Source organism: Gossypium hirsutum, chromosome A01 (assembly GCF_007990345.1).
Source record: "Gossypium hirsutum isolate 1008001.06 chromosome A01, Gossypium_hirsutum_v2.1, whole genome shotgun sequence".
NCBI classification, from domain to species: Eukaryota; Viridiplantae; Streptophyta; class Magnoliopsida; order Malvales; family Malvaceae; genus Gossypium; species Gossypium hirsutum.
Genome location: NC_053424.1, coordinates 105,512,290 through 105,528,252, shown reverse-complemented (window position 1 = coordinate 105,528,252; position 15,963 = coordinate 105,512,290). Strand labels below are relative to the sequence as shown.

Genomic DNA, 15,963 nt, shown 5'->3' with positions numbered 1-15,963 from the left:
TGATGTGAAATATAAATCCTTGAAGAAGACTAGGGAGAGAAATCGCTCCGTTCGGCAAACAGACTTCCTCTTTTTATGGAACCAAAATCGACCGACTTTAAGTGGAGAACCGACAAAACCGGCACATCTTCGAGTTGATCGGTTTGATCGGCAGACCGAATAATGCATGTTTCTAAACTGAATAGCAACAAAGAGGTATACAACCATTCTTGCAGTCCTATCAAAGTGCCTCCCATTGTTCTCTTAAAATTTTTACTAGAGAACAGAGTACCCATCATGATTAAACCAAGAAAAGGGTTAATGCAGAGAGAGATGGAAAAATGGACCACTTGTGATTAAAAAATGCAAGGCAGCAGCACATAATCGGGGAAGTTTATGTTGCATTATTCACCAATGAGTCCCAAATCCCAATCCTTTTCATCAAATAGCATAAAGAAAAATCAGTAGGAGTCCCTACCCATCTAAGAATATAAACAAACAAAAGAAACCTTGAAACAAAGGGCACCATGCTAAAAATGTCAAAATGTTGTAAATTATGGTCCAATCATATTAACACAAATTTCAGGTTCAAGGCACATTACAACCAGAATGGAACCAAAACAAATCACAGCGAACAATTGAGGCATTATATAAAGAAATTCATGAAAGCGTACTGAAATTAAAAAGAAAAAGGATTGAAACCAAACCATCATACATCAGTTTGTATTTATATGATATCGATATAAACACTTGATGACAGTGAGTTTTAACGTCATTTTCTTCTTCATTGTTGTTTTCCCATCGACACTAATGTCCACCCTCACTGTAAGACTACTACGAAAGCACCCATTACAACCATTTGCCAACTTCAAAATCAAAAAAGACAAAACAGCAAACTGACTAAGAGAAACCGTCCTGCATAAACTGGAAAAGGAAAACATAAAAAGCAAACCATACGATAAAAACGAAACCGACAGAAACAGTAGCAGAAGAGGAAAAAACGATGGATTGTAGATGATGTGAATGACACATTTGAATCCCTCCTCAAATTATCAAATACTATTGGGACACTCCCTAGCGAAATGCCCAGAGCCTCCACAGTTGTAACAAGCACCGCCGCCTCCGCCTCCGCCTCCTCCACCGCCATATCTGCCTCCACCGCCACCCTGCCCACATTCCCTTGCTAAATGGCCCATCTCACCACACTTATAACATCCGGCGCCTCCACCAGCACCACCACCGCCTCCTCCACCATAACCGCCTCTCCTTCCCCCTCCACCATAACCACCGGATCCACCGCCATAACCGCCACCACCGCCGCCGCCGCGTCCGGATCTGGAGGATCCACGAACAGGGTTGCCGTTAGGGCCAGTGACCTCAACAGCCTTGGGGCGACCTTCAGAAGACTCGACAACGTACTCGACCTCTTCACCATCAGCAAGACTACGGAAACCCTCAGAACGGATGGAAGATTGGTGAACAAACAAATCGTCGCCACCATCGTCAGGGGATATGAAGCCATACCCCTTTTGGTCATCGAACCACTTCACCTTGCCGGTCATCCTATTCTCACCCATCTTCAAAATCCCAAAACAACACTCACAAACCACAGAAATGAAAAAGGGAGGTGCAAAAGCTAAGTCTCAGTGAAGTCGGGACTTTATATTGAAGATCAGAGGAATGCAAAAGGTGTGACTGCCACGTCAGCCTTTGAGAATTATAATTAATAATAACTACTTCAGCTTGAAAAGTTAATTAGAACCAAAACGACGGCGGAGTTTCAGAGGAAGGGATCGGACGGCTAGGAGTTAAGGATAAGGTGGATGAATATGAAGCGTCAGATTATACGATGGGAAACCTAAATTAGTTTTTTTTTTTGGGGGGATGTGAAATTACGAAAGAGTCAGGAGACATGAGAGAGAGAGAAAGAAGGGTTACTTTGATGGGACCCCACAGTAAAAACAAAAATCTGATCTAAAGGATAATCCTACCCTATCGTATTTATGTATTTATCTATCTATTCGCGGACTGCACGGAGAAATTAAGCTGCCATAATTACTGATTTAATTAATTAATTAATCTGGGAAAGAGAAAAACGACTGGTCAAAGGGTAAATTGGGGAGTAAAGAAAGTCATACTGAGCGGATGGGACATTTCGATGGGGTCGCTCTGTTTTTCAAACTTTACTAGTACATATTTTTTTTTGCTTTTAAATCAAACTTCAAAATATCAATAAGACCATTATTATACCATTTAAATGTAATTTCTATGATCAGATACAACACAAAAATTGCAATTTTTCGTTTTTTTATCACCATCTTTTAACATTCGAGGAATGACCATAAAATTTATGGTGTAAAATGCGCATCTCATGTAAACCATTCGCTTTGTACATCTTACTTTATTTGTGATATGGTTTTATTTGATTATTTATTTATATATTTTACAAGATTTTACGTGATAATTTTTGAAATTATATTTTAAGAAAAAAGATGGGATAAATAAAATTTTTACAATTTTTTTTGTAATTTATTTATTTTATATAAAGAGGTAATAATTTTGAAGAAATTAAAAGTCAAACCTTCAATGTTATAAGTTTCTTTAAATAGAAAGGTTAAATTTCTAAAACAATATTAGTAGTAGTCAGGTTGTAACTACTTGTACTTTTCATTGTGACCGCATTACGAACCACAACTTGATATTTTATTAGTTTTTCAACTTTGCTTGTAGTCATTTTTATTTATGTACATCAACAACAAAATATGTTGTAACTACATCCAATATTAGGATATTGTGAAGATTCCTTCAACAAATTGAATCAAAGGGATTGAATGAAGAAGATGTTAGATCTAATATCTTTAGTGTAGTGATTTTGCTTATATGTAGTTATAATTTTACGAATAAATTAGTTTTAAAAAAATCCACCAATATCATTAATATTTTCATATATTGTTCACAATAATTTTTGCATGCAAAGTAAAAAGAAAATAATTATTGGCTCAGTGATTATCTAATGTTTAACTAATATTAAACAGTATTACATGATTGTGATACGAAAAGACAACTTATATTAATAGATAATCTAAACACGTCCTTAGTTTAATTGGAATTGAGAAAATTGATTAAAAAACTAATTTTTCATCTACCAAATCTAATTGGGGAGATGTTTTGTCTTGGGTATCAGAGTATATAACTCTCAAAAGATAGCTACATAGATGGTCCTGACTAGATTAACAATACATCAAACATGACCCAAATAGAATAAATTCGTTTATGAATTTATTCACTGGTGACGTTTATAGTGTGAAATATCTTAATCATGAGTGGATGATAGACTGTGTTGGATTTGGTGCCCTAAGTGTAATATACTCGTTTTGTGCACTTGTATTTTTTGAATAAATTAATTTAATAAAAATATTCATAAATTACATTAATGCATTTGTATATTGTCCTCAATAGTTTTTGCATTCAAAGCAAAATGAAAACAAATCTGGGCTCACTAGTTATCTAACATTTAACTAATACTAAGCAATTTTATGTGGTCAAAGCGTAATTCAAAAAGACAACTTGTATTAATAGATGAACCTAAACATATCATTAGTCTAATTGAAAATTAGCAAATCAATTGAAAGATTAATATTTTGTCTATCAAGTCCAATTGGAGAGATGTTTTATCTTGAGATTAGAACAAATGACTCCAAAAAATAGAGACGTAAATGTGACAGATTGGACAGACATTACATTAGATAGGACCTCAAGTAGAATAAAATAAAATAAAAACAAATTTTTTGCATTTTTATCTACTATCTTTTAACATTTGAAGAATGATAATAAAATTTATGGTGTAAATTGCGCATCTCATATGAAATCTTAGTTGCCATTCGCTTTCTATTGAGATGCTCTACATCTCACTTTATTTATGATATGGTTTTACTTGATTATTTTCTTATGTATTTTAAAGGATTTTGAGTGATAAGTCTCAAGATTATATTTTAAAAAAATTTTGATAAACAAAGAATGTTTTTAAGAGTCTTTTGTAATTTACTTATTTTATTTAAAGAGATAATGATTTTGAAGAAGTTAAAGTTAAGTAAAAACTCTTTTGAAGACCTTCAACGTTACCAAGTTTCTTTAAGTAAACAGGTCAAATTTCCAAAACAATACTGTTAGTAATTAGGTTGTAGAATAAATTATGTTTTTCATTGCGACCACATTATGAACCACAACTTTATGTTTTAATAGTTTTTGACCTTTGCTTGTAAACATTTTTTTAATATACATCAACAACAAAATATGTTGTAACTAAATCGAGTATTAGGATATTGTGAATATTCCTTCAAGAAATTTAATTAAAGGGATTGCACATTTAAAGGGATTGAACTGAAGAAAAGTCCTTTCCATTTTTGAAGACTTATTTGATAAGGATAAGATGATGTGGCTATTTCGAAATTGAAGAATGCCACTCTTTTGAATTAGGAATATAACTCAATCGTTCCATAAATATTGCATGGATAGGAAGTGTTCAATAGAGAGCAAGAGAATATTTTTAAAGTGTAGAACATTTGTTCATTTTGAGGAATTGTTGTATAAGAGTGGTCTATCATAATTCGGTGGAGCAAATTAAACTAGTTTTCGCACTTTAGGAGCTTGAATATAAGCATTTTGGTTAAGTTTTAATTACATTTTCACAATTTTAGTTAAATTCAATAAAGTGTGTAATTTGAGTCTTTTATTGACCTTAGGGGTCGAATGTCGCCTAAGGCTGAGCTAATATACTTTGTAAACGTGTAAGAGACCATTAAAAGGCGTGCTAACTAAATATTGATCATTGTGTTGCAACACGGAGCACTAGATGTCGCAAAAAAAATAGTAGAATAGATGAATTTTAAGACTGCCTTCAATGTCGCGACACAGCCAGAGGATGTCGCAGCACACCCCTAAAGACGCCTTGAAAATGCAACATACTGCCCTCGATGCCACAACATAGGACCTAGTGTTTCGTGACATCACCTCTGTACAAGAAATAATTATGAGCCAGGGGCGTTTTGGTCCACACAATCAAGCATTAAGTACAAGGACGACAGTTGACCTAGGGTTAAGGATGACGGCCACTCTAAAGTATATAAATTGGCTCATTTAACACATATTAGGGGACAACTTTCATATTGTATAATTTTCTTAGATTTAGTCTTTAGTCTTTAGTCTTTTTCTCTTCTAAGGCTTTAAGTTTATTTTAGTTTTGTTATTTGCTTTTGTGGAAGAAATCAAATTTGTGCATTTGATCAAAATCTGTGAGGATTCTACGCTATATTCAATACAAATTAGGCTTCTTCTAAACTTTATACTATTGAATTATTATTCATGTCTACTCTTTCTATCAAGTTTATATTTTTATGATATCTGTGAGGAAATAATCCTCCTATGAGGGATTAGAAAGTGAAGGGATGATAAATTAACTATTTTGTAGGGTTCTCTTAGTAGATCAGCTGTTCAGGAAAAGAAGAACCTAAACCCTTGGCCTGAAAACCTTAAGAAGTCATTAAGGTAGGAATTAACCCAAATTTGGTATAGTCTATCTGTGAACACCTTAACACTGAATCGGTATGGACTGTGAGGTCAAGAGATAAGCAGTACTTGTTGACTTATTATTTTAGTAGAAGATCAGAAGATCTTACTAGGATATCGACTAGTTGATTGAATAAGAAAGCCCGAAGCAACAATTGGTTATGATTACTGAAGTAAGCTAATCACACATAAATTTGGCTGAGTATTGTTAAGAGGACGTCCAAGTCTATTAGTGAATTTTTCTGGAAGGGAAAAAGAGGTCATTTTGCGAGGTTAAGACGATGTGGTGCTATAAGCCGAGATCAGGATAGGCAGGTCGCGAGAGCTGAAGCTGGTGCGGGTGATTAGGGAGTTGTTACATGACTGTTATGTGAGCATTGTGGTCGTCGTCATTATGGTGAGTGTTGGAGGATGACTAGTGCTTATCTTGTTTACGAATCGATGGAGCATCATGTTAGTGATTACCCGATGAGAGCAATTGTGGTTTAAGACCAACCTACTACAGTTGTTGTTACTGCTACACCTGCTCCGGCTTGAGAGAGGGGTCATGGCAGAGGTAATGGTGGTAAAGGTGTTGGTCAGCATGAAGCTACTCAGAGTGGTAATGGAGTCTAGTCAGAGTTAATGTAGTTAGAGAGCCCTGGACTAGAGAGGCCACAGATGTCATCGCGGGTACTTTAATGCTGCAGTCTTTTCCTATTTTAACTTTATTTTATTCGAGTTCTATGAGTTCATTTATTCTGAGTGATGTAGTTAGAGAGTCAGGGATTCTTGTAGAGACATCTAGGTTGGGTGTTATGGTTAAGAGCCCTCTAGGTGATAGTGTAGTGGTGGATCGGGTTTATTGTCATTGTCCTCTGATAGTTCAAGGACAGGTGTTTCCTGTAGATCTTTTAGAATTGTTGTTTTGGGGGTTCGACGTTATCCTTAGGATGGATTGGTTGACCAAGCACCAGATGAAGGTTGATTGTGAGCTAAAGATGGTGACTTTGTGTTGCACATATGATTCTGAAGTTGTTGTTGTTGGAGAGAAGTTTGAGTTTTTTTCTAATGTGATTTCTTCACTTAGAGTCGAGAAGTTGGTTCAGAAAGGTTGCGAAGCTTATCTAGCCTATGTCCTGAATGTCGATGGTAAAGAGTTGAGGTTGGATGAGATTCGAGCTATCTGTGATTTTACGGATGTGTTTCGTAAGGAGTTGCCTAGTTTACCGCCGGATAGAGAAGTTGAGTTTGGTATTGAGCTCTATCCTGGTAGCTCCGGTGTCAATTGTGCCTTATCACATGACACCTAAGGAAATGAAAGAGTTGAAGCTTCAATTGCAAAAGTTATTAAACCGAGATTTTATTCGATTGAGTGTGTCACCGTGGGTGTAACAACCCAGTTTAGACCCTATTCGAAACAGTGGTTTCGGGACCACAAATCCTAGTCAAAAAATATTTTAATATTATTTTTTATGTTTACAGCATGTGAATTGATATGTGTGAAAATTTCATGTGAAAATTTTATTGTTTGTGTGCTCGATTTAAGAAAAATTACTTAATCGCATAAAATGCAAAAGTTAGCTATTAAATAAAGTGCCGAATTACTATTGTTTTTATAATGTAGGGTCCTTAAAAGGAAATTAGGCCATTAAAGGATAGCATGGACGGTTTTGGGCTTGTATTACATGGTTTACTAATTAAATTTATAAGGTTAAAATGGTAATTAATATATTAATATGTGTTGAATAAAATAAAACACAAATAAAACATGTTGTTCATCCTTTTGCATGGCCGAAAGTTAAAAGAAAGAAACCGTAGTTGAGTTTTAAACATTCGACACCTTTGGAAGCTTGATTCAAGGTTAGTTTTTGTTCACTTTTTGATAATTTTTATGTTTTTGAGATCGTTGCTTCGAATACTAGCTAGTCCATGCTTAAATTTTTGAATTTGATGATGTATTCATGAATTGCCATTGTTGATAGCTTGATGATTTTTGTGTTTGATGATGAAAAATAAATATATGTTGTTAGATAGTCAAGTTTAATTAAGTGATTTTTAGTAAAAATGTCTATTCAGGATTAAATTATAAATTTTGTAAATTGAGAGGTAAAAATGTGAAATAAATGAAAGAAATGGGCTGCTGGGGACCTTAGTGAAATTCGGCCAAGCATGGGTGTGGTGAAATTTTGAATATTTTGTGTTTTGTGAAATAGGGACTAAATTGTGAAAAATGTGAAATGTCAGGGGAAAAAGTGTAATTAGCCCATTTATGTGTTTTTGAATGAATTTGATTGAATATATGATTAAATAAGTCAAATTTATATTGAATTAGATCAAGAAAAAAGGAAATCGAATTTGGATCGGGGAAATATAAAGTTGTCGAATAGTCGTCTTAGTTCATTCGTCTTCGTTCGAGGTAAGGTGATAAGTAAATAAATATCGTTAAATTCGATTGTATATATTTTAATAGTGCCAAATTGAATTATTACTTGTGTATATGTATATGTCAAATTGAATTAAACATGGGAGCAATATTTACGAGCTTGAATCGATCGAGTTACAACGTCCAAAAGCCCCGTACGAACCTTAGGAATAGTTAGGATACATAGGTCATGACATAGGGTTCAAATATGTGATTTTGCGTAAGACCAAGTCTGGGACATTGGCATCGATTTATGATTTACGTGTAAGACCCTATCTGGGATAGTGGTATCGATATGTGATTACATGTAAGACCACATCTAGGACGTTGGCGTTGTACGAGATTTTTGATTATCTGAGTATCCTTATTAATTTCGAATGGTTCAACGGGCAATATCGAGTTAAGATGGAATGTGAGATTGAACTAAAAGGTTCAGATATGTGCTAAGTTATAGGATTATGAAAGTAAGGTAAGTAAACACTTGAGATGAATACATGAATCATGCATGATAAAAGAGAGATTTGTATATGCTTATGAGTATGTTTATATTTGGTCAAGTTTATTAGAATATGTTAATGTTCATGTGATGTTATATGAATTTGCAAGCTTGATAAATTTATATGTGGTTAAGGTTTATTTGATTTGACTTAGTTTAATTGAATTATATATGCCATTGAAATGATTTATTTGCTTATGACTTACTAAGCTATTCAAGCTTACTGTGTGTATTCTTTCGTTATTTTGTAGATTTTTGAAAGTTGGCTACGAGCTCGGGGATCGTCAAGGAAATCCATCACACTATCGATCGTTTTTCGGTATTTTATAAGTTTGAACCTTGAACTTATGGATAGTATGTTTGAATTTGAAGTATGTATTTATGTATATCCATGTGAAAATGGCTTGAGCATAATGCCAATGTTTGTGTTTATTTGGTTGTGTTTTCAACTCATTTTGGAGGCATGTTTTATGGTGAATATGCTTGTGGTGTTTGGTTTTGTAATTTGGCAAAGAGAAATGCTAAGTATAATATACAATCGGCATTATGGTTAGTTCCTTTTGAAAAAAAAATGGATAGCGGTATAGATTAAGTGTGGATGATTGTATTATTCGACTTGACTAAATAGGTAAGGTAATGAGTTTAACATATTGATATATTTTGTATTTGTGATAGTTGTTAGTTAATTTGGTAAAGGAGTAATGCTCATTAAATGTATATGTGGCCGTAATGGTAAGTTGTTTTAGAAGTGTTTTATGGCATGATTTATGTGATAGAAATGATAGATAATATGTACATGAGTATTCGGCTATTTTTTTTGTTCAAGTAGACGGGTATGCAAAAATTAGTTTTTGGCATGTATTGCTTAAATATAGGAGTTAAAAAATGGCCCAAATAGATATGGTCTTATATGTATAAAGTTGTAATAAGAAAAGATGTATATCTGGCTCTGTTTTAAAGTCCCTTTTATGTGTATCATATATGTATAAATGTATATGTCTTGTATGTTGTGTATGTTAAAATAATATGCTAGTAAACTAAGTATACTATGAACTTATTAATTGTGATCGAAAATGGTGATTGGTGTAATAGTAAAATGGATGTGAATTAATGGATAAGTTGATGGTTACTTTGGTACATAGTTAATGGCTAATATTGGATGAGAATTATGGTTAAAATTTAGTTGGTGTTTTGGTTATACTTTTGTAATTTAGGTATGGTAAATTGGCATGTGAATTGAGTGTACTCTTAATTGTTATTTGATCCCAAAATGGTTTAAATTAATATGGTCATATGCACATGGTTTTGTGACTAGAAAAGAGGTATGTTTAGTCTTAAATCATATTTGTTTAAATGAATTATATGTAAATGTATGACCATTACCAATGCCGCATATGATATTAGACATAAAGTTTTGTGATATGATTTATTTGGTCTATTAAGTGTATGTGTATAATTATGAAGTAAAATGTTTGATTATTTATTAAGTATTCAAATACCATTTTAATAATGAGCATATGATTTGTGTATATATATATTTTTAAAACATGTTATGTATGGCTTTGAAGCATGCTTATTAATGTGTGAATATGATTATATGTTTGATAGGGATTCAAACAGATTTTAGTTATGATTCATAATTGCAATATGATTACTAATATACAATTAATATTTAATATAAAATTAGTCTTATGCTTTATATATGCGAATAAGACCTATGTGAATATATTATGTTCGGTAATGCCTCTAATCCCTAGTCCGGCGACAGATATGGGTTAGGGGTGTTACATTCTGTTGGTATTAGAGCTACGATTTAGTCGGTTCTAGGACTAACGTAGCGCGTGTCAGTCTAGCTATACATGTCATATTTATAAACTGTGATAGTGTGATGATTCTTGACAATTAAAATGTGTTTTCGTATAGTAAATGGATCTTGATCGAGCCGTTGCAGGTGACGTGGAAAGTAATGCACCCGCTTCCGCTCAAGGGGCAGTACAATCTGACTCTAGACCTATTACGAGTAGCCACGAGGGAGAGGCTAAACAAGCCTTCTTCCAAATGATGCACAAATGGTTCACACAATATATCCGAACTAATCCAGCTATTTCACAACCTCCACCCCCGCCTAATCCTCCCTAGATACCTGTAATACCTCAAGTTATTGATCCTATGAGATTAAATAAGCCCCCAGTTGATAAAATCAGAAAACGTGGGGCTAAAGAATTTAGAGCCACTGTTGATGATGATGCTGAGCGAGCTGAATTCTGGCTTGATAATACTATCCGTGTGTTTGATGAGCTATCCTGTACTCCTGATGAGTGTATAAAATTTGTTGTATCTTTGCTTTGAGATTCTACGTATCACTGGCGGAATACATTAGTATCGGTGGTTCCGAAAGAGCGAGTTACCTGGGAGTTCTTTCAGACTAAATTTTGAAAGAAATATATTAGTCAGATGTATAGATTAGAAACGCAAATAATTCTTCGAGATGAAACAGGATCTTACGACCGTAACAGAATATGAACGAGAATTTGTGAGACTCAGCAAAAATGCCCGAAAATGTGTTTCCATTGAAGCTATAATGTGTAAAAGATTTGAAGACGGGCTAAATGAAGAAATTAAACTACTAGTTGCGATTCTCGAAATAAAAGAGTTTGTTGTACTTGTTGAGCCAGCATGCAAAGCCAAAGAGCTTGGGAAAGAGAAAAGAAAAGTCAATTTCAAAGCTAGAGATTCACGAAAGAGATCATCGAGTAAGTCATTTCAGTTGACATCAAAGAAATTTCGAAATGACTTTAGCCATTCAAAGGCTACTGCGGGTTATTCTAGACAGGATAGAGATAGACCACATGTGAGCTCGAAAGCTACCTCAGTAGTTAGTGTTGGTAACATCGACTGAACCAACCTGAGTGCAAACACTGCGGTAAACGACATCCTGGTAGTTGTAGATTTAATGATCAGGCTTGCTTTAAATGTAGATCGATGGATCACTTCATTCGTGAATGCCCTGAGTTAGCTGAGCAAAACATAGCGCAGAATATGAGACTGAGCAACATGTCAGCTCGAGGTAGGCCACCCAGAAACACGATGTAACACCCTTTACCCGTACTAGACATGTACTCAAACATTTTCGGGAAATACGAGTTATAAAATTTCGTTCCAATTTGAACCCAATCAAACAACATCTTAGTGTCCTTATTATGGGCCTACGGGGCCCAAAACATACATTAAAAATGGTCCAGAATCAAACCGAGAACTTGAGAAAGTTCCTGGAAAATTTGCTAGGTTAAGCCTCACACGCCCGTGTGGAGGCAATGCACACGCCCGTATGCTTTGCGACACACTCGTGTCCCCTACCTGTGTGGAATTAATTGAATTTATTTCTCATTTTGAACCTACAGGGGTTTTCACATGGCCAAACACATGCCCATGTCCCTAGCTCGTGTCCTTCATATGGCCTAGACACGCTCTTGTTGTCACCCATGTCTAAAACTCAAGCATTCTATTTATGATGTCATCATGCATTTAGTGGCACATTGCCAAGACACACGCCCGTGTGCTAGGCCGTGCCCTCCACATGGTTGAGACACATAGCTGTGTCTCTACCTGTGTGTTTACTACCATGTATTCTGACTTAAAACTTTTAGGTGTAGGGGACACACGGCCACATCAAACGCCCATGGGGCGATCTGTGTGTCACACATAGCCTAGACACACATCCATGTGTCTACTTGTGTGGACCTTGTTGGACTATTTTCCAAGCCTTAGGTCACCCTCTAATAACCATATCCACTTATAGTTTTCAATAACACTTGACATGGTCTAATTATACTCTTAAATGACCTTAGTATGCCTCATTGCATGTAAACCTTGTCTCATCAACTTTTATACATGCTAGGTTATCCCCTTTATATTAAGGATTTCCATGACTTGTAACTCAATTAAGCTAGGCTCGTTATCTTAACTCATTGCCAAATTGTGGCCTAACCACCCCATATGATTTAGTCATATTATATATGACTAATTGTATCACACCATATTTAATCATCACAAGAACATTGGAACATAACATGCACAATTTGGTATGTCATAACCTACACCAAAATGAGCCAATTTCCATGGCCATATACAAGTGAATATGTATACTTTTATAAGCCTTCATATTGGCTAATCAAATGACACATATAACAAAATAACAAAAGCCCTAAACATGCCATTGAACAAAATAAGAGTATCTATATACCAAATCTAGACAAGATGATAGTGTCTTGACTCTCCAACTGTCTCCTAATCTTCACGAGTCCACAAGCTCTGTAAGATAGGGAAAAGAGAGGGGTAAGCATTTACATGCTTAGTAAGCCCGAATAACTGGAAAGTAAATTTACCGATTAATTAGCATGTATCCATATTAGACATTAAAATCGACAAGCATGAAATAGTTTTCCTATCACATGCACTCAAACCGACAAGTTAGTTCCATAACGATACACCATGTAATTTGTCTTAGATGAGCTCATCATCCAACATTTTCATTTTCATATCTCATGTTAATCCCGTTGAGTTTCTCAGAAGTCTCGATGAATTATCCATTTACCGTCAAGTCATAAGAGCGATCACCTCAAGTACGCACTCTCGCGAACCTCACATCTTACGACGAGATTACCAGTCCAGGCTAAATTCAAACCCTAATCGGATTACCCGTCTAGGCTAAATCCACAATGCACACATATTCTTCGGAAGGCTCGATCACTCAAGGAACACCCGTCCAGGCTAGATCCTTTCTATGTTTGAGATCAATGGATTACCCGTTCGGGCTAAATCCTTTCTGCAACACATGCAGGATCTCAAGTCACATGTAAATCATGGTTTACCCATCGGATTTCCTTTTTAACCTCAACCGGGACATTTATCATCATGTCATTATTAATAACACATTTCATGGATTTTCATGCCATCATCAAATACAATATTCATAAAACATGCAATTAGGTATATTATGAGTTTACTTTGAGTTATTCAAACTTACTTGGTATCCGTTTCGATTTTGCGTCTCGGTTGTTCCGAAACCTTTCATTTTCCTTGATCGACCTTCAAAATTTGTTCCTCGGGGTCTATAACAATAAAAATGAATCATTAATACCTCACAATATTCTTTTCGAGTCTAAATTTCACTGCAAACAAAATGACCATTTTGCCCTTAACCTTTCACAATATTTGCGATTTAGTCATTAGGCTCGTATGATGAAATGCATGAATTTTCTACATTACCCAAGCCTAGCCAAATGTTCTTTTCTCTTATGGCAGCCCATATTTTTCCATTATTTCACATTTCTACCACATGTTTTACACCTTTTTCAAAAAGGTCCTTTTAGGGTTTTTCATGAAAATCACTTAGAAAAAGATGTTTAACACACATCCAACTTTCATATTCCTCCGTAAATCATCAAAGAATAAATATTGGGTCACTTTACATACATGAAACCTAACTCAAAATATGGGTAGAAATGGAGAGAGTAAGTTACCGGAATTTCAAAAATACGAAGAATATTAAAAACGGGGCTTGGGAGCACTTACTATTAAGCTTGAAAAGTGAAGAAACTCTAGCTATGGTGGCTCTCAAATTTTGGTAGCAAGGTGGAGAAGATGAGCTGATTGTTTCCTTATTTTCCCATTTTAGTTCATTAATTAGCCAAATGACCAAAATGCCCTTAAGCCCTTTCTTTCAAATTTCATCGATATATGCCCATTTTTGTCCAAAAACTTAAAAATTGGGGAAATTAATATTTAAGGACTTATAATAAATAATCTAAAGCAATTTCATACAAATTACTTCTAGAATCCAAGTTTTGCAGTTTATTCAATTTGGTCCTTATTTTCCAATTGGAGACCTTACTTATAGAATTTCTTCATGAAACTTTAACACATGCATATCTCATATTATAGACCTCATAATAATCATAAAATAAATATTTCAACGTCAGATTTGTGGTCCTGAAATCACTATTCTAACTAGGCCCTATTTCGGGATGTTACACACGGGTAATGTGAGTGGCAACCAGAAGGGAACTAAAGACAAAGCTGTTAGATTTGAGGCTCGCACACCTGCCAGAGCTTATGCTATTTGCGCTCTGAAGAGGCTTCGTCTATAGATGTTATTACCGATACTTTCACTCTCTATGATACTAGTGTTATCGCATTGATAGATCTTGGATCGACTCATTCTTATGTATGTGAGACTTTAGTATCCAATAAGACTTTGCTTGTAGATTCTACTGAATTTGTGATTAGAGTATCAAACCCCTTAGGCCAGTATGTTTTGGTTGATAAAGTGTGTAAGAATTGTCCATTGATGATTCGAGATTGATGCTTTCTGGATGATTTGATGTTATTGCCATTTGATGAATTTGATATAATTCTGGGTATGGATTGATTAACACTGCATGATTCTATTGTGAACTGCAAATGGAAGAATATTGATTTGTGATGCCAGAATGATGAGATTATTCGGATTGAGTCTAATGATCTGAATAGTTTATAGGCAGTAATATCTTCGATGTTAGCTCGGAAATATGTGAAAAAGGGTTGTAAAGCTTACTTTACCTATGTGCTCGACTCTAAAGTGACCAATAAGAAGATTGAATCAGTACCAATTATGTGTGAGTATCCAGATGTGTTTCCTGAAGAATTACCAGGTTTGCCACCGATTTGAGAAGTAGAGTTTGGCATTGAGTTAGTACCGGGGACAACTCCGATATCGATAACTCTGTACAGAATGGCACCGACTGAATTAAAAGAGTTGAAAGCTTAGTTGCAAGAATTGACTGATAGAGGCTTCGCGTAACCAAGTTTTTCTCCCTAGGGTGCACTGATTTTGTTTGTGAAAAAGAAAGACGGAACTATGAGAATGTGTATTGACTACCGACAGCTCAATGAGGTGACTATAAAGAGTAAATATCCTTTGCCACGGATTGATGATTTGTTAGATCAATTGAATGGGGCTATCGTGTTTTCAAAAATATATTTGAGATCGGGTTACTATCAGCTACGAGTTAAAGATACTGATGTGCCAAAAACTGCTTTCCGAACAAGGTACGGACACTATGAGTTTCTGGTTATGCCTTTCGAACTTACTAATGCACCTGCTACTTTTATGGATTTAATAAATCAAATCTTCAGACAGTATTTGGATCGACTTGTGGTTGTGTTTATAGATGACATTTTGATCTATTCCTATAATGAATCCGAGCATGCTGAATATTTGAGAATTGTGCTACAGACTTTGCGTGATAAACAGTTGTATGCGAAGTTTAGTAAATGTGAGTTCTGGTTGCATGAAGTTGGTTTTTTGAGACATGTTGTATCAGTATCAGGTATTCGAGTTGATCCGAGTAAGATTTTCACGATACTAGATTGGAAGCCTCCGAGAAATGTTTCTGAAGTCTGAAGTTTTCTGGGAGTTGCTAGATATTACAGACAATTTGTAAAAGGTTTCTCGATGATTACAACCTCGATGACACGA

At 35.1% G+C, this 15,963-nt stretch overlaps 1 protein-coding gene across 1 annotated transcript; it reads right to left on the bottom strand.

Annotated features, from left to right (window-relative positions):
• Positions 1-674: 674 nt before the first annotated feature.
• LOC107916639 (glycine-rich protein 2) lies at positions 675-1,805 on the bottom strand. The gene has a single exon (XM_016845953.2). The coding sequence runs from the start codon at positions 1,554-1,556 to the stop codon at positions 1,032-1,034; it is 525 nt and encodes a 174-aa protein (XP_016701442.1). The 5' UTR covers positions 1,557-1,805; the 3' UTR covers positions 675-1,031.
• Between the last annotated feature and the right edge of the window lie 14,158 nt (positions 1,806-15,963).